General features: G+C 39.9%; 1 protein-coding gene across 5 annotated transcripts in view; it reads left to right on the forward strand.

Moving 5' to 3' along the window:
• MICAL2 (microtubule associated monooxygenase, calponin and LIM domain containing 2) overlaps nt 1-18890 on the forward strand; it is a 112235-nt gene that overhangs the window by 81889 nt on the left and 11456 nt on the right. For 4 of the 5 annotated variants that reach the window (XM_019474520.1, XM_019474519.1, XM_009288831.2 and 1 more), the window contains exons 10-20: nt 311-437; nt 637-727; nt 823-970; nt 3129-3328; nt 3839-3951; nt 8449-8520; nt 9113-9262; nt 10432-10536; nt 12064-12282; nt 12506-12607; nt 13223-13354. In XM_019474520.1, the coding sequence (XP_019330065.1) occupies nt 311-437; nt 637-727; nt 823-970; nt 3129-3328; nt 3839-3951; nt 8449-8520; nt 9113-9262; nt 10432-10536; nt 12064-12282; nt 12506-12607; nt 13223-13354 (1459 nt within the window). The remainder of the gene's footprint in view (nt 1-310; nt 438-636; nt 728-822; nt 971-3128; nt 3329-3838; nt 3952-8448; nt 8521-9112; nt 9263-10431; nt 10537-12063; nt 12283-12505; nt 12608-13222; nt 13355-18890) is intronic. The other variant, XM_009288832.2, reaches the window with a different exon arrangement.

Here is an 18890-nt window from a genome sequence, read left to right on the forward strand (position 1 = left end):
TACCCTCCTTTTTTTTTTTTTCTCCCCCCCCCCTTTCCTTCGTCATCTTTTTCTTGTTTGCTTCCTGCCTCAGGAAAATATGGGCATAAGTTCTAAGAGCCTGTCTTTTTGTTGTCCTTTTGCTGTCTGGCATACTTCTGCTGAGCAGGGATAAGAGATGGGATGGATGCATTATGCATTTAGTGCATAACACTTGTCCTGGCAGAATCAAAATAATAAGGTGCAGGTAGCTGCAAGAAAACCCCCAAACCTCTTTATATAATAAATATTCATTTTAATCAATATCTCTTGCATCTTTTTTCTCTATAAGAGAGAGCATTTATCGACTCTTGCCTCAGACTACCCCTGAAAATATTAACAAGAACTTTGACCAGTATACCATTGACCCAGGAACAAGATACCCGAACTTGAACTCAAGCTGTGTTCGACCTCACCAGGTCAGTACTTAAAAGGCTTGCATGTGAAATCACAGTTCATTTTTTGTCCAGGAGAAATAGGGCCACAAGTAGTGCATAAACAAAATCTTCAGGAGACTCCTTAATTTAGATCCAGCTGTTGATAAAGTTAACGCAGAAAGAAAACTTTTTTCTCTCCAAGCAATTCTAACATTATGCTGTCAATCGCTTTTACTTGTAGGTGAGGCAATTATATGTTACCAATGAGTTACAACAATGTCCTCTTGAAAGAGTAAGCTCCATAAGAAGATCAGTGAATCTCTCAAGACATGGTATGTCGCATCTCATTTTTGCTGTGGCTTAGTATTTGGAGCCTTCTGAGCATACAAAAACTGATTGAAATGTTTGCTCTCCACTGTAACCGCAGAGTCAGATATTCGACCTAACAAGCTTTTGACGTGGTGTCAGAAACAGACAGAAGGGTACCGTAATGTTAATGTCACAGACCTGACTACCTCCTGGAAAAGTGGCCTTGCGTTGTGTGCAATTATCCATCGCTTCAGACCTGACCTCATGTAAGTGACATCTGTAGATCTTGTTGAGTGTAGGATTTATTAAGCATTTACCGAAGTATAGTGTAAGACCCAACAGAACAACACTGATAGTCTACAGTCCCCTTCTATTGCTGGTTTTTGCAAGGAGGGTGCACGCTGTTGCCAGGTTTGGGGGATGGGGAGGGTGGGGTTGGTTTTGCTTTGTTTTTTCTGTATGTCCTTGCATGCCATTTAAAATGAAATGTATATGCTTTCAAAGAGCTAGGAAGGCTTTGAACCTTGTGACTTATGATCATGTTTGTGGGACTCGCATGGCTATTTAAAACAAAAATTGCAGTGCTTGGAGAATGTGAAAGTTGCATTCCCAGGTCCCTGGAAACAGGTTTTTAGTGTATGTTTAAAACCACAGCCATAATGGCACTGTCATGAGTTGCAGAAATACCTGGATGAGCCTTAAATGAGCCATCCTCAGTGTGTTGTAGTGGTTGCTGTGACAGTCATGTAGGGAAACATTGAGCCATGGAGGTGCACAGGAGATTGTGGTTTTGCACAAGTCTTTGTCCAGAAGAGTGCAGTGCCCTTGCATGTGGGCTATGCAACAAGGGCTGGCCCTTGAAAATTAACTGCTTTAGGTATTGAATGTAAGCCAGCCTTCCCCTTTTGACAGTGTTTCTGGGGTCCTAACCCTACAAGACCTGGCTTCTTATGTATGAATATTTTGTAAGGTTCCTTGGTTAGATACAAGAGGGTCAGCGTGTAACAACTGTCAGGAAATGGCAATTGCTGGCACTGGGTTACTGGGCCTGCTTGATACAGTCTGTGGTGGGGTGATTCTTCTGTCCTCTCACCAGTCTCCAGAATGCAGCGGATGCATTCTCTTGCCTTCATACACAGACTTAGGGGTCATGAATGAATTATTGTCAGCCTCCCTTTATTGTGGATAAATGAAAGAAATGATCGAGCTCTTTTATGAGGTGTGCTAAGTTGGAAAAAATAGGAGCGATACCCAGGGTGCTTCTTTGTACGGCTTTGCCAGAGGAAGAGCTAACATTGTAAGAAGAAGATATTTTTTGCCTCGGGTTAGTTTAAAAAAATGGGAATTACGGATGGTTTTGTGGATATAAGGCGGGGAGAGAGACTGTGGAAAGCAAAGTAATCTTTGCTGTCTGTAGAAAGCATGTCTCAAGCACTGCTCTCTCTAGAAAGTTGATAGATATATCTTACTGGGCTGACAGACCTGCTGTTTAATTAACATTGTGTTTGGATCTTGTTGGCTTTTTGTATTAAACAGGACTGCTGAAGGACTTGGCCAGGTGAAAGCCGGGCAGGCAAGAGAGGCGGGGGGGGGGGGGGGGGGGGCGCTGGGGGAGGGCTGCCTGCAGCCCCCTGGCTACAGAAATAGGCAGAGTGTGTGGCTGGGGGGGAGAGAGGAATTCTTTGGGGGTTCAAAAACTCACATTCCTTATGAAGAGAAAGAAACTACCCTGCCTCGAGCTTTGTAATTTATTCACGTTTATTTTAATCATGAATTTTGGAAGCTGTTCAAGGGATCAGAGTCTTAGAATAGGTCCCATAGAAAATGGGTTAGAGAATGGGTAAGAGTTCCAGATGTGTGATGTACTTATTTAGTGCACTGCTAAATCCAGTTATGACATGGACAGGAGGTCTTCATTCAAACTGTGTGTGTAACACCTTAAAAAGAAAGGTAGTGCCTGTGCATGAGTGTGTGCACACATGTAAGATGTTTGTTTCATAAAATGCTAGCCTAAATTTACTCCTTCTGGCTTTGATGATTTATAGAACTAATCAAAACTAAAATGTCAATTGCTAACAGGTGAAATCTATAGCACCACAGCTGTATTTGGAGAGGAAAAAGGTTTCTTAGCACTTCTGAGGAGGAATTGCATTTCTTCATAAATAATAGAATCCTTTTTCGTGGGACTACATCAAAATCCAGTTCAGTGAAATAGCTTTTAAATTACATTTCTGGCAAAACCAGGATTTGTATGAGACTTTTACCTTTGTCATTGTGTAGACTCTGTAGCTTTGACCCAGTGAAATTCCTGTGCCCTTATTCATGGTGCTGTTCTGCACCTCTCCGATGGGCAAGGGAGCACTGTGTGTTTCTGAGGGGATCAGAGAGCAAACTGCCACTGATGCCAGTGTGTTGTCCCCGCAGCGACTTCGATGCTCTGAATGAAGAGGACATTATCAAAAACAACCAGCTGGCATTCGATGTGGCTGAGCAGGAGTTTGGGATCCCCCCTGTGATCACGGGGAAGGAGGTGGGGTCGGCCGGGGAGCCCGACAAGCTCAGCATGGTCATGTACCTCTCCAAGTTTTACGAACTGTTCAGGGGCACACCTCTGCGGGCAGTAGGTAAGCCAAACATAGGCTGCTCCTAATTCTTGCAAGTTTGGGGAGTGGAAGCACTTCATCCAGACTGCTTATAAGCACTGCTAGTGAGCCAAGAGTCCTTTCCCAGCTGAGCCATTCTGGCATGCAAGCATGCCTGCTTCTGTCTGCAATAGTTACCTTGTGCTTAAAAAAGGAAAGAGGGAAAAACTTGATTGAAGACCAGGGTTTTGTGGGTCCTTGGTGGTTTCAGAGAACAGGAGCAGCTGGATGACTGCAGCTTGACATCATAAAGTTCATGTATCAGGTCGTTAGAGTGATTCTCTGGTAAGGCTGACTGGATACGGCATGTCCATTCCTGGGTGTTTCTCTTCCTTTTTTAAAAAGTCGCCCTACATTGTATGTATTTACTTTTGTTTGCCTGAGTTTCTTACATATAATTGCTACCAGCACTCAACTGGAAAGTTCTGGCTTAGTCAAAGTATTTAAAAAAGAAATCTGAATAAATATCCTAAGCAGTCGTTTTTTGAACAGATGCTGGCGACAAGCAAAATGGAGAAAATAATGATCTTTGTTCAGCAAAATCATCGAACTTCATCTTTAATAATTACATCAATTTAACTTTACCAAGAAAACGAGTACCAAAGGTAAGTTGTGAAGGAAGACTTGTCCTATAAATCTCTCTCTTAAAGAGATGAAAATAAAGTCAGGCTCAGAAATAAGGGGTTTTTATATATCCTACTATTAAAAGACCTGTGGAAGGAGATTTTTTGAGCATAGTAAAAAAGTAAAATAAGATTTCACAGTAAACAAAGCTAACACACATGCACACTCAATCATTATGATGTTTGTAAGGATAAAACTGAAGCATTGTCAGTGTCAAGTACCAAAGAAGTTGTGAAGGAAGACTTGTCCTATAAATCTCTCTCTTAAAGAGATGAAAATAAAGTCAGGCTCAGAAATAAGGGGTTTTTATATATCCTACTATTAAAAGACCTGTGGAAGGAGATTTTTTGAGCATAGTAAAAAAGTAAAATAAGATTTCACAGTAAACAAAGCTAACACACATGCACACTCAATCATTATGATGTTTGTAAGGATAAAACTGAAGCATTGTCAGTGTCAAATTGCTGAAGCATTAATAATAATCCCAGTTAAGCGTTCTCTGTAAATGCAAAATTTCAAATCACAGTGAAAATTTGGGTGTACTTGGGAAGAATTCGGATCCATTGTCCTTGTCAGTCATCTTCAGTGTAGATAAAAGTGAGGGGAGGAGGATGTTTTAATTGGTGTGTTTATAAGTTGTGGTTTTCAACTTGAAATATTTGAGATCTTGGCTCTGTTACATGTATTGTCTTTTATGTTTTATTTTTGGAAATTTTTCAAAACCTGTTTTTAGGAGATTTTGTGCAATGCTAGATGCTAAGTTTTATATTTTTTGTTGGGGGCTTTAGGGTTTTTGGGGGGGGTTGGTTTTTTTTTTTAAATGGGAAAGTCTGGAATTTTTCTGGGCTATTTCTGCCTTTAAGAAAAATAGTACTGTAGTTCTGTATTCCTAGAGTTAAATATACAGCTATAATACATATCAGTTCAAATAATCACTGGTATGCTCGAATGCTTATTCATTGGGTGGGGGTGCTGTTTTTTAACTAAAGCAGTGATTTGAACAGTTTGTGGATGCTGTCAAGGTTCTGGAAGGAAGCTTTCAAACTCTTAAAGGTGTATAAAGCCTGCAATGGTGACAAACAGTGGGCAGGTTGACTAACATGACTCCAAGGTAATGATCTCTTCATCATACCCATATACTTTTCTCTCTTGGTCACTTACTAATGAAAACTTACTGACCTGCCCTGTTTACGTCCCTGTATAAAACACATCCATGCCCATACATGTTGCGATTAAAGACTCCAGGGCCTTGAAGGGTTATGGAGACCTGAGTTAATACTGTCTGGCATAGGACCGTGTGCAGTGAGAGTATTGTCTATGTGTTTCTGAATGGATTATAACTTCAAAAGTTTTACATGATTTAATTTAAAAGTTACTCTAATGAAATTATTTGGTAATAAACTGTTTCACCTTTTGCCTATTCATTAACTTGGTCCTCTTCTGAAAGGAGACCTTGAGGAGGGGCTTTGCTTTCACAGCCAAGCCTACCTTCATTTTAAGTTCAATTTAAATGGGGAGTGTCTGCATAACCTGGCTCAGAGGCAGCAGTGTCTCAAGTCCAACTGTTGCAGATTAACCAGCACAGGTTAAACAGCAGCATGTACTCCTCTACCAAAATGAATTTAAATTCTGCATTTTCTGAAACACTGCATAATGCAAAACTGTTCCAGGTTTTGATTTTCCTGGGCTAGCCAGAAACTTTATATTAACTACAATGATTCTTAAGTTCTTTCTTTGGTTTTTTTTTTTCTTTTCTTTTCTTTTTTTTTTTAAACAGACCTCCTTAATGCTTAACTGTATTGCTTCATTTACACCTATGCAGAGACTCTAAGTTTTGCCTGCAAAAGTACAGATTTCCTACTTCTTCTGGAATTCAGTGTCCTTAATAAAAGTTCAGGTGTACATGTATGGACTCCATTTCTCAGTATTTTAATATATTGCTTTTTAAATTTGTTGCTTCTCAGTTTTGGTAGAAATGTGATTTTTTTAAATTTCTTTTTTTTTCACCTGAAGAATTACTCCAGAAGTTCCAGATATTTCCTAGACTGACTTACATCTTGAATATTTTCCATCCACAAACACATTTTCAAAACCTGTGGACAGTCAATTGCCCAGTAACATCATATATCCTTCTTAGGAAGTAACTTTTCCCTGCCACCCACATATACACAAAACCAAGTGACATATTTCCCACCAAACCAAGCAGTGAGAAACCAAATAGGCAAAATAGTGCTTTTTCTTGTGGGTGACTTCTTTAGAAGAAAAACATTTTTCATGACCACAGTGTTGTTGTTTTTCCCTGAGTTATTTGCAGAAGTAAATAGACTTTTAGTAGTGGGAAGAGCTTTCCATTACTAAGCCGTACAGCCCTCTGACTAACCTTCTGTCATGAAATAAGCCTTCTGTCATAACAGGAGGTATAGTTCTTGGCACTACATGAAAGCACGAGGTGATTTGCTTGACAGGCCCCTTTGGTTTCACGCTACAGGGGCTCGTTTGAAAGGAGAGTGGAAGGGATATTTTTCAAATCAGCTTGGGGAGCAGGACTGTCAAGACCTTATTTTGTATAAGGCTTTGCAGCCCTGTCATGGATGGGGCATGGAACATAGCAAGAAACACAGTACTCGGGTTAGGACAGACACTTGCGAGTGCCATAACTGTCTGAAACTAGCTAGGAAATGAAGCTCCTTGGAAAGCAACTGCTGGAGTTAAGAGTTTGGCTGTGGCTTCAGTTTTTATGGTTCTTTCCCCTGCAAAAAGTGGTGCTGAGCATTATCCAGGCATGACAGTACGAAAGCACTCGCGTATCACAGAGTCAAAAACCAGCCGGGGTAGCAGAGTGTCGCTAACTAAACTTTCCGTACCATCTAGTTTGTCCTTTTATTTGGCTGGAACAGGAATCCTTATCTGGGTGCAGGTTGTGAGAGACCGGGAAGCGGGGGCCTGGAGCTGGTGTGGCGGTAGCTGTTCTGGCAGTCTGTGCTGGGCTGGATAATGTTTTCCATTCTCCTACGAGTGTCAGCCGGGCTGGAGAGGAACTCAGATTTCCTGTGCTCCAGACTAATAAATGAATGGAGGTGTTTACACAATAAAGGGCACAATCCTTTTTCTTGGAGTCTTGCTAGGCAATTTAATTGCTTTGTCTTTGACTTCATTGTAAAGATGTTAATGAAAGTCCTTTATGTAAGGTTTTTGAAAGGCAACATCTTGTTTGCTCCATTCACTTAGGCAAATTCTGCTTTTATGTGGTACAGATTATTATGCAGAATACATTGTGCTGTTACGTTGTTCGCTCTTCCTTGGCAGACTAATGATTATAGGTAGTGTAAAGCTAGGTTACTGAGAGCTGGTACTTGAAAGACAATGTACCAAAGCATACAAAGTAATCAAAATATTGTCATCTGATTCTTTTGGTGTTTGCCCAGAAGTTGTTTGAGATTACTTCTATTCACTGCGTAATGATTTATTATAAACAGTATATATGTAAAAAGGAAGCCTGTATTCTTTGATCTTTCTCTCTTTATTCTTTTTTCTTTTTTTAAGTTGGCTGAGCAATCACTAAGTTACAGTGTGGGCAAATGCAAATAAGTGGAATGTAGTTTATTGTTCATAAAATACAACATGACATTTATCAGACAAAAAAAATCTCCATTGTACCAACTCTTCAAGACTGAATTTAATAAGAACTGATACAAACTTTTAAGCATTGACTATTTCGCAGGTTTGTGCGGACTGAGTATGAAGTATTATTTATTGTTCGTGTAATCTCTAGTTCAGTAAAATAATTGAACTGTGCATAGCTTGAGCACAAAATAGCAATTTAGTTGCTTAAGTACTGTAATGTAAAGTCATACTCAGGGAGATGAACCTTACAAGGGAGACAGACCTTTAAGGCAGACAATAATTGCTCAAAAGAAGGAGATATGTCTGCACTAAGAACGCATGATCTGCATGCAGATATCTAGGTTAAGAGATGTGGAGGCTATTGTGAAAGAGTGAGGGTTTTTTTAATTTCATTATTTATATGGAAACCAGTGTAGTCTAGATTAAAATTCACAGAATAACTGATATTATAAAGCCTTTTTCTTCAAGTATGTGCTAGTGCTTTGTGAATTATAAACTCTTTAGTACTGAAAGAGGAAAAGGCAAACACCAGCGTTGCAGGACCTGTCAGAGTCCAGTGGGAGCTCCCAGTCAGGGCTTACATGGCAGCTTTTACATATGTGATAACTGCCACGAGGGCCACCAGGCTCATTATGCAAGGAACGATCCTGCTGAGCTGTGGGGGCATAATGAGGCGTGCCAATGCAATAAGGACCCCCGCGCGCTGGCACTGCTCGCCTGTGTTTGCCTTGTTTAACACAGGCCAGACCACACTTGCCTGGTTATGAAAGTTAATATTCTGGGAGGAGCAGCTTGGGTAAATCTGGTAACTGCTGCAGTAGTCCATAGAACTTGTTTTGGCTTTACCGTTTCAGGTTGAAGGGAAAACGGAAGAAAATGAGACTAACAAAAGACGTCGAAAAGGTCTTTTTGGTGTCTTCGAGGAGGTTGGTGTTCAGTGGTGTCCACACATATCCAGCTCCTTGATGAGCGCTAGAGCTGAGGAAGCAGTGGGAGTTGGGGGGCCTGGGCTTGGCCCCTTGTGCTTGGTGGGAACAAAAAGCCTCTCCCCTTAAAACCTCAAATTTACTGTGGTGTGCACTAAAGAAGAGCTTTAAATATTTAAATCATTTGGTAGGGAGGAGAGCATTACCCAAATTGCACTAGTTTTCTTTCTGACCCAAGGACATTTAAGGTATTGGGTTTTTTTTTTTTCCTTTTCCCAACTCAGTTATTTAAACAAATTTTTGTTTTAAGAGTTTGCATTGCAGCTTGGTTCCTAGCCCCTCTCTGATTAGTTACCTTTGTGACTCGGCTTTATCATCACCAGCACCGATTAATGTTCCCTTTTTACTGTACTCTGGGACCAAAGAAAATACTTTTTTGGTGACTTTTGCATGCTAAACAGTGTCATTTTTAATATACTGTAGACTGTATTTCCTTTCACCCTTTGCTGATAAGGATGTTATCTCTCTCTTTCGCTCTCTTCATGAGTGTCGTAGGTAAACTCGAGAAAAACAGTTTGTTGTTTCCTTGCAGGCTTCTGGCTTTTCAAGCCAAGGGACAAATGCTGGGAAAGAACAGAGTGGTGGCAGAGAAGGAATGAACCAGAATAAAGTTAAATCAATGGCAACTCAACTGTTGGCAAAGTTTGAAGAGAATGCTCCAAATACAATTCTTCGGAGGCAGGTAGGTCATAGGTGAACATAAAAGTAATCTCTGAAACTAAACTGTAGTCCCTCCTTGTGAACGTGATGCAGATTTCCAAGGGAAAAAATGGATCTGTTATGTGTTTGAAGCGGGTTGTGGGTTTTTTTTTTTATACTTTATGCAAATTAAAGGTATTCGTCTCAATACTTAGCGAACAAATGAGTACTATAGATTGACTAATGCATATTAATATACTGTATTAATATCTATTATAATAATAAAGTGTAGCAGAATTGCAATGTCTAGAAATCTCTTGTAAGCCAATCTGTAGAATTTTTGCTTTGTGTGGAAGTCTAAGCTGGCTGCATATGGTATTGCAGAAGGACGTTTTCTTCCTATATTCTATGAATAAAGGACACTACGTATCCAGTGGAATCTTTCTTTGCGGAAAATTTAGAAAGCATAAGGGAACCTAATCTTTTGCAAGATGTGTCTGGCTGCCATTTCCATTCCTGAAGTAGGCATAATGGAATATATTTGTACATTCCACAGCATTTTCATGGTTTGTTGTTGGTGTGACTAGAGGTGTTTTAAAAATAATCCTGTGCTGTCAGGGTAGGGATAATAAGCTGAAAATCACGCTTTAGCCAGTGAGATGGTTTGAGTCAGCTGAGTTTGGATCTGCCACCTAAAAGATCTGAAGGAAGGTTGAGCAAGGTGTCGAGGTTCTGTCAAGGGTGGTGGCTTTCTTAATTCTTTGTGCTTGTATCAATTTGTTTATTTACATATTTAAGTCCTCCAGAAGTGTAGGCTTTATAGATGTCAAGTGACTTTCTCAGTCCGTGAATCACTGTTGTTTGCACTTTACTTGGCTACTTGTCAATGCCCTGAGCTTTCTGCATGTGATATGTGCAGGGGTTTGCTTGGCCATGTTGAAGGAAGTCTCGATGCATTACCTTTTCATCATAACCTCACTTAAAGAATACTGAATGTGCTGAATTTTAATTAATCAAAATACCTTTGATGGTAGAAGGCGTTAACAAAAGAGTAGGTGACAAAAATCTGCAAAACATGTTGTTAAGCTCCACAGTAACGTGTCTTTAAAAGCAGCTTCTATTTCTTTCTGCCTCAAAAAGATCTTTGAATCCTATTTACTGTCTTCCTTTTTTTTCCACTCTGTCTTTATAATTTTAATAATGCTTCACAAGGAGCTAATAGGTAGACCAGCCCTGCTCTCTTCTGACCCTCCTGTTAATCCTCGCTTTGCTAAACCTAAGGATCCAAGTCTTCTTCCACCTCAACCAAAAAGGCAGGTAGGAACTCATATGGGTAACACCTGACAAGCACACCATTTCTCTTACTGCTGGGAACTCAATGTTATTGTGTAACTACAGAATATATAAAACAATATTTGGATGTAATCTGCAGAGTTAACACATATTTAACTGAGAATTGTGAAAACCCCATTAAAGTTTAAGGCTATTTTACACCTGCTTGGCCAGATGAGAAAACTATTTGAAAGAATTAGTAACTGTGTGGAAAAAACCCTAAAAACATAGGTGTTGATTTCTGTGTTATCACATCTAGACTCCAAATTGTATAAATATAATTATTATAGCTACATTTAACATGCGAGAAAGCTACAGCAGTACCTGAAAATTTGTCTGTGCATGTACTCAATGCTTTGGGCTGTTGTAATGATAAGGCAAAGGGAGTTTTCCACCCTGAGAAACCTGGCAAAAATGTCTAAGATAAAAGCTTGAGCATTGAAAAGCTGATATTGATGCCCAGATTTTTTTATTTCTTTAAGTAGAACTTGTGATAAGAATTTCTGCTGAAAGCAAGCTCTTTTGCAGCATCATATACATGGGGCAAAATTTTTTGAATACATTGTCTAAATGTATTTAGTACTTCCAATGAAAGCAATCTCATATCAAATAGTATTCACATTCACTTTACATTAGAGTTTGAAATAGAAGTAGATATCCTGTAGTGACATTTCAAGAGCAGTCTGCAGTGAAATGAGACCTTCATTGCACGTGGAAATCTGCAGATCAGCTTGATGAAAAATATGGATTCATAAACCAGTTGAGAATTGTTGTTCTAAAGGCAGGTGTGCTATCCTGAAACATCAGGAGCACACTGCAAGTTGATTGGCATTAGGTCTTTTAATTTTAATTCTGAGAAATTTGGAAAGCTTGTGTTTTTATTTGAATTGGACAGATAGGATGAAGTAGAAAACTGTCATGAAAAAAACAACTGGAAGGTCATTTTTAAGACTGACTTTGATAAAGCTGAACTGGTTCAAATGTTTCATATGCTTCAAAAGCTATTTTATATGAAGATTCATATTCAGAGACCTATTCTGAACTCCTCAGAAAATGCTTTAAATCTGAAATGCATTATAGCTTGACTCGGGTCAGACTAGATCTAGAAATATGCCAAGAACTACTGTTGATATTCTTACCATTTGATTGTAAGTTTAGTTTCAGGCAGATGCGATGCTAAAAAAAAACAACCCAAAACCTTTGCTTAAAACCCTAGAAGGAGATGTAGTCTCGTGATGTTCTGCACTGATGCTATCTGGGGTTATTCATAAAAACTGACACAAACCTAGAGAAGGAGATCAAAACCTGCGTAAGTTACGTAGGACTGATTTATTTCAGTCCATGGACACAAGCATCAGAGATGCAGTAGATAGTGTGCAAAGAGTGATGTGAGAACATTTTATTTCTAGTTAAGTGCATGACTGTGCTGTGCTTTCAGAAGCATCCTTAAAAGCTGCATATACTGCATGTTAGTGCAGAAAGCAGATTTTTTTCACTTCAAGTGTTTCCCAGTTTCAGGTGGTAGCTAGGAGTGAACACGAGGTCAGGGAACCCAAACAGTCTTTAAATGGTTCTGATCATATGGCCAGGAGAGCAAAGACTGTACAAAAAACAGATACCCAGCCCAGTCTGTCAGAAACCTCTGAAAATCTCGCATCTGCCTGTTCTGCTGCATTTGTACTTTCTGGAGTGCTTGAGCGTCTTCAGCACCTGGAGGAAAAAATGAAACAGGTGACAAGCAATTTCTTTTCCTTTCTATCTCTTAACTCTGTATGTTAATCTGTATACTGTATTTTCCCTGAATATGCTGGCTTTTTCTCTGTCGACTTCAGGTTATATTAAGACAATAAAAAGTCTTTCTACAAACTTGCTGTATTCTGACGATGTATGTGACATTAACTGAAATCTCCCTCTCTTTCTTTTCTTGGCTTTCCTTCCCTGGCTTTTATTGCAGAAAAGAGCTCAGACCATAGCACATAGGGAATTTCATAAAAAGAACATTAAAGAGAAAGCAGCACATCTTGCCTCAATGTTTGGATACGTGGAGTTTCCAAAGGTGAATATTAGGTTTTGCACCTGAAGAAGTGCTGAGTTAGAAGATGTATAAGAATTCATGGAGGGTGGGGAAAATTGCAGTAATTTTGTTTTTAACTTTCCTTTCATCCTGGGTGGATCTGAAAAGTAATGTGGATTCCACTGAAACTGGTAAAAAGCTTTGTTTAAATATTACTGCATAATTTAATTGAGGTAAAACACAATCTAAATCATAAAGCTAGGCAGAGTACTTTAGCACAAGAGAAATGTGTTAGAATAAACCATGTCTTGTGCTTAAGTATACACTGGTAGCTCACAGTTCTAATGAGTTGGTGAGCAGTAGTTCTTAGTGCAATCTGGTATTTCTTATGTTTCGTTATGCTTTCTCCCAGCGCTATCTTACCTTACTGCCCACTGTAAATATTTTTGATAAGAAAACTGAGTACAATAATATCCTGTGCTGTGAAGGTTTTGCCGGGATGATTTCCATGGCTCCTCACTGTGCAGAAATAGAGAAAGGAGCAGAATTTTAGTTATTATCTTTCTATTTTTTTGATGCATGGCTGTGAAATTATTCTCTTAACCTGTGCTAATGTCACTGTCTCTTGGATAACTCTCCTGTTTCTGCTCTATACAGAATAAGCTACCTACTAAAGGCTTATCCCATTCTCAGCCCCCAACTCCCTCTTGCCCTGTACCTCATGATTCAGCTGCTGCCTCTTCTCCATCATCTGTCGGTTCAGCTTCCCCTGCTCTTCCTTCTAGACAGGTACTCTATTAACAGATTTTTTTTTTTTTCCTGTAAAATGCAGACTTGCACTAAAGCTGCTTGAGAAATGGCTTGGATGGAAGGTGCTGCCAGCAGTTCTGTTGTATAGGTTGTATTTCACTTTTGAATCAAACTTTACTTTGTTCACTGTTGTTAATTCTGCATGTTTGTAAGAGGAAAGCCGTCGTTAAAAATAGTTCAGGTATAAAGCTGAAGAACAAAGCAAATAGTTAACAAAATTTTTGCTTCAATTCTGAAAATTTTGCATTGCTGCTTATTTTACATGTTCTGTTGTTGGATAATACCACAGACATGCCTAGCAGAGCAAGAGCTTCACATTGTATAGCTAACTGGATGTTGCGGGATCAGTTAGTTGTTCTTGGGTGGCATTTGTGTTTCTTTTCATAAGAATATCCGTCTGGACTGCAGGGGAGAACCTGTACAATAATGGTTATTTTAACTACAGGACATGTCTTAGAATTGTATGAGCACTTGTCAATCCAGACAGATTTTATTGTTGTTTTGTTTGTTTACTTATTTGTACTTTAAACTCACTTCTGCACATTAAGTACTAGAATACAGTTCTCTGTAACAGCAAATGTTCCGGAGAGGAAACATGCATGCTCTGAATGAAAGCGATTAGGTAACACTTGAATCAGAGATATTCAGCTCTTACTACTTATGCTTATGTTACAATGGGCTGTGCTTTTATCTGTGGAAGTTAAGATGACATTGGCTTCTAACTCCCTTTGTTTTAGAAGAATTTTAATTGAAAGTTTGATATTTTTCAGCTTTTCAGGGCAGGTAAAGGCCCAGGTTCCCTTTCCTTCACCCACAGATTATGTAGCAGCAGTCTGGGAGCACTGCAGTATTGAATAGGGTTGGTGTGGAAATAAAGGTGGAAACATCAAGTTTCTAGAAGTATTGAAGGTGACTGCTGTGACCCAATGCAGGTGCTGCTGGAGCTGGCGGCTCTGCTGCCTGACACTTGAAAGAAGTGCTATTCAACAAAATTGGGTACCGCCTCAATGTACTTTGAGGAGGAGCAAAGCATTCTTCCTGCTTTTGTTGTATTTAAATAACAGTAGTCTTATGAAATACTCATAAGTATCGCCCAACTTCAGGTAAGGCATGGCTGAAGGTAATTTCCCGTCTGGTGGGTGTTCAGCAGGATCATTTAGAGGAATTGGTCTAGATATTTTTAGGTTATTTTGCACGATATTGTTAATGCTGGTTGGAAATCAGGCTCACAGCCTCAGCAGTAACTGAGCAGGTAGATACTGAGCTGACCTGCAGTTTACAAAGGCACGTTCCTCGGTTGAGATAGAGCTGTGTTGAAAAGATTCCCTTCCTCTCATTCCCCAGGGGAAATATAGGCTACACAGCCCTTCGAGGACACTGCAAGCCCAGCAGGTGCCTTACTGCGGTAATCCCCTCATTCCCTTCAGCTTCAAAATAATTCCTTTGCCTGGATTTACCTCTTACTTTTTATGACCTAGGAGTTATAGCATGTGATGGGTTTTAAGCTAAGTAATGGTTTCCAAAATATTGGGGCCTGTTGCTCATTTGATTTGGGGAGCTATTGTGACGCTGCAAAGAGAATAAAAAAACCCCTCACCCAAACCTATGTGAACAACCCTTTAGAACATGAGAACTAGGCTCTTAATTATATGGAAACTCTGTGAGTGATAATTTTACTGGGATTTTAAAATTTTTTCTTAGAGAACATTTGGCCTGGGCAATCATTTTTGGATGTCTTAATTCAACTGCATTTTGTTTAAAGTGCACTCACCACCTTTTATTAGTTTGCCATTGTATTTAAATGGTGTAGCAATAGTTTGTTGTGACTTGATTTCACTCAGGCTGAGTTTACTTCAATTGAAAAATGCTCTCTCCAGGGGTAATGGCAGAATGCAGCACAGCTGAGGCAAGAAAATCTTGTTCTGTCACCAACACAGTAAATATATGTTCATCTCATTCGGTAAATATTTGGCTGGTTAGGTAGGACTATATGTATTGTTTGGCAGATCTACAAGCATGAACATCTTGATGCCTAGTATACTGCTGCATAGGGTTGTATAGGCTCAGGTCCTCTTGTACACTGTATGCATTACATATATCTAAATATGGTGCATTTGGCACGGCATATTTAAGAATATTTAAATAGCAGGTCTGATAATGAACAGGCAGACTTATACTTTCCTCCCCTTTGAGGCAGATGCAGTAATAGAAAGCTGATCCAAATGAACCCCAAGTGATGATGGATTACTATAGATATTTCAGTAGGAAAGGTAGTAAGTAGATTTTAAAAAAGGGGGGGGTGGGCAAAACCCCCCTTTGAGTTTCCTTTCCAGGGTTGCCAGTGAGTACAAGTGACATTGTTGGTGCTGTCCTTGCTTCAGGGGTAACTAAGAGGGAGTGGAGGGATTAGACAGGGTCAGTCAGCCATGGTGTCTGTGCAAGGCTGTTGCGGAGAAGGGGAGGGTACCTGTCCTCCGTGCCCACTATCGGCACGGTAAGGGGTGATGGACCGTCACCATGGAAATGGAGATTCAGGTCAGGCTGGGGGATGGGGATAGGGGACCCTTGAACAGTAAGGAGCAGGGTGCTGGGGGAGGCCTGCAGTCTGCAGCATGGACACCTTTTGGAGCAGGTTATGCCAATGTGCACTTACTTTACACAATTAAAGTGGATCCTGCCCTGGGAACAGGGGATGGACTCAATGGCCCTTTGGATCTATGTCCAAGACTGTTACTTGCGTTGGTGGTGTGCTGGTGAGGTGTTAATGGATGTGCAAGACTTTTGCTCTCCATACTGTTCACGTGCTGTGAGGTCAATTCAGTCCTGTGATACCCCTGTTACTTTAGCTTTACCTCTCTTTAGCAACTTAACTTAAGTTCTGTTCCTCTTCAAGTTACACAGGCCACATTTTGGCTTACCTTTTGTTATTTCTCAAGCAAAATTTTTCCAGAAGCAGATTTCTTATTGCTGTTTTTCCTGTAAGAGTATTAAATCTTCAGGGAACACCTGTTGCAGCCTTGACTTCACAACAAGCAATCTGTCCATGCCCTTCCATGGTTAAATTGTTGTCTCCATGTTTTATCTTTTAAGATTGCACACTATTCAGAACATGAAAATTTTATCATACTCTATAAAACACTAGCTAAATGTGCAGCACTATATAAATGAAATTTGATAATATTTCAGGTGTGCAGTGCACATTTTCAAGTACTGCGCATGATAAGTTAACAATATGTTTGGACCTCTCTGCTGTGAATATGTACTGGTAGTTGCCTGTGTTTGTGTTATCTTGAGGGTGGGGTTCTAGGACTCAGTTCTGGTCTCTGTTCTGAGAGGTATCACTAGGTAAGTCTAGACTTCAGTATGAAAAAGGGCTTTAGGATTGGTAAGTCAACAGAAAGAGCTCCCTCATGTTGCTCTCGGTGTTTCTGCCTTTTCCCAGCAGAAGAACAGTTTTTTGAGTTTTGTAAGACTTCATGAGATATGACCTATAAATATCAGCACCCTCCCATCCTTTCAGTAGTTAGTACTGTCATTTTAATTTCAAGTGAGTACTGCGATTGTTATCAGACATGACGATCCTTTACATCTGTTGAATTTTCATTGGAACAGTATTAGTTATGGTGGCATATTTATTGAAAGTGGTGGCTAAGAAATCATACTGTCTTATTACAGAAACCTGTTATTAAGCCTCAGTACTGAAAGGAGCACTCGAGAGGAAGGCTATGGAAGCATATTGTTTCTTTTAAAGACATACAGTCATTACAACTTATTAAGAATTAACTTCTATATGACACTATATACAAGTTGCTAGTAATAATCAAAACTACCTTCTAGCTTTAATCAGCTGTCAGAATTCACATAGGTAGAATTATGAATTAACAAATGTTATATTACAGGCTGGGCTTTGGTTATTCCTGTTTTCTATTTAAAGTTGGATTGACCTTCAGAAAACTATGTTCATCTGAGCTTTGCATGAGTGAATCCACATAATACGTCATAAGAACTATGAAGATGTTGCAATCAATAGGCTTTGCTGCCTGCAGAGTTTGGACCAACTACTTCCCTTCAGTGATGTAACTCTAATTACCGGCAGTAAGCAGGGCTTGGGTGTTTCCTACACACAGTAACTTACTACTCAAATGTTGTTTATCTCAGAGGTAAAATATATGTAGCAGGTGGTACCAACAGTAAATAAATCACCCTCAAAGCAAAATAAGACCAGGAAAATCATTAAGGATATGAAACAACAAAGGGGAAGCATTGTATATTTTTGGAGGCAGAGAGCATACTTCCTTTGTTTTATGAAAATACTACTGAGGCCTACTTGTTGGTTGGCTGTGGTGTTACAAGTAATAGCACAGGGAAATACAGAAGGCAGTTTTCTCTTCCCACGGTAATAACCACACTGATCAACCTGCTGAAAAACTTTGGCAACATGTCATCAACAGGTCAATAGTCTTAGTAAATCACAAACACTTGGGGGATTTTTAAGTGTTTTCTTGGTTTTTTCCTGAAATTCACCATGTAAGGTAACTCTTTAAGATTCCTTTCCAACAAAGGATTTAAAGCTACTGGTCTAAACATGCCTGGATTGTGAGCAGTAGCCTGTTACATATTGATAGTGGCCCCAGCGCTACAAAACTGCATGTGTGTGTGGGACTTCGAGTATATCAGTAGCCTCAAGGGTAGTAAGTGCATGAAGTGTTTTCTGTTTTTTTCCTGAAATTCACCATGTAAGGTAACTCTTTAAGATACCTTTCCAACAAAGGATTTAAAGCTACTGGTCTAAACATGCCTGGATTGTGAGCAGTAGCCTGTTACATATTGATAGTGGCCCCAGCGCTACAAAACTGCATGTGTGTGTGGGACTTCGAGTATATCAGTAGCCTCAAGGGTAGTAAGTGCATGAGCAAAATATAAAAACCTGTTACATGTATACTGAGTTTCTGGGGTACATGAGCAGCATCAGGCAGGCAGAGATCTGTGTGCTGTTGACCAAAGCTAAGCCGTGTAAGAGCTGACAGGTTCTTTAAAGGAATGTGTGTAGATTTGGGGTCAGACCCTCTCCTGCAACTAGAGTTTATTACACTTACATGATTAAATGGGTGAGGATGTTATTGAAGTCCTTGTCCATAAGCAGGGTGAGGTTTAGAGAAGACACAGGGGCTTGCTTTATGGTTGTACTGTTGGCATACGAGGGCAGAAGTCACGAGCCTTGCAGGGCAGCACTGCTCTCGCATGCCCCATCCCTCCCATTCTCTGCGGGTTTCTGATGGTGGCAGGTGCTCATGGGGCTGCCCCGGTGGATTCTCGTCCTGCCCAATATTTCTATTTTGTGATTGAATGGCATTTGAATAGAACAGAATATTTTCAGTTGGAAGGGACCTACAATGATCATCTGGTCCAACCGCCTGAGCAATTCAGAGCTGATCAAGTTAAAGCATGTTGTTAAGGGCATTGTCCAAATGCCTCTTAAACACTGACAGGCTTGGGGCATCGACCACCTCTCTAG

This window comes from Aptenodytes forsteri, unplaced genomic scaffold (assembly GCF_000699145.1).
Source record: "Aptenodytes forsteri isolate BGI_AS27 unplaced genomic scaffold, ASM69914v1 Scaffold8, whole genome shotgun sequence".
Classification (NCBI taxonomy): domain Eukaryota; kingdom Metazoa; phylum Chordata; class Aves; order Sphenisciformes; family Spheniscidae; genus Aptenodytes; species Aptenodytes forsteri.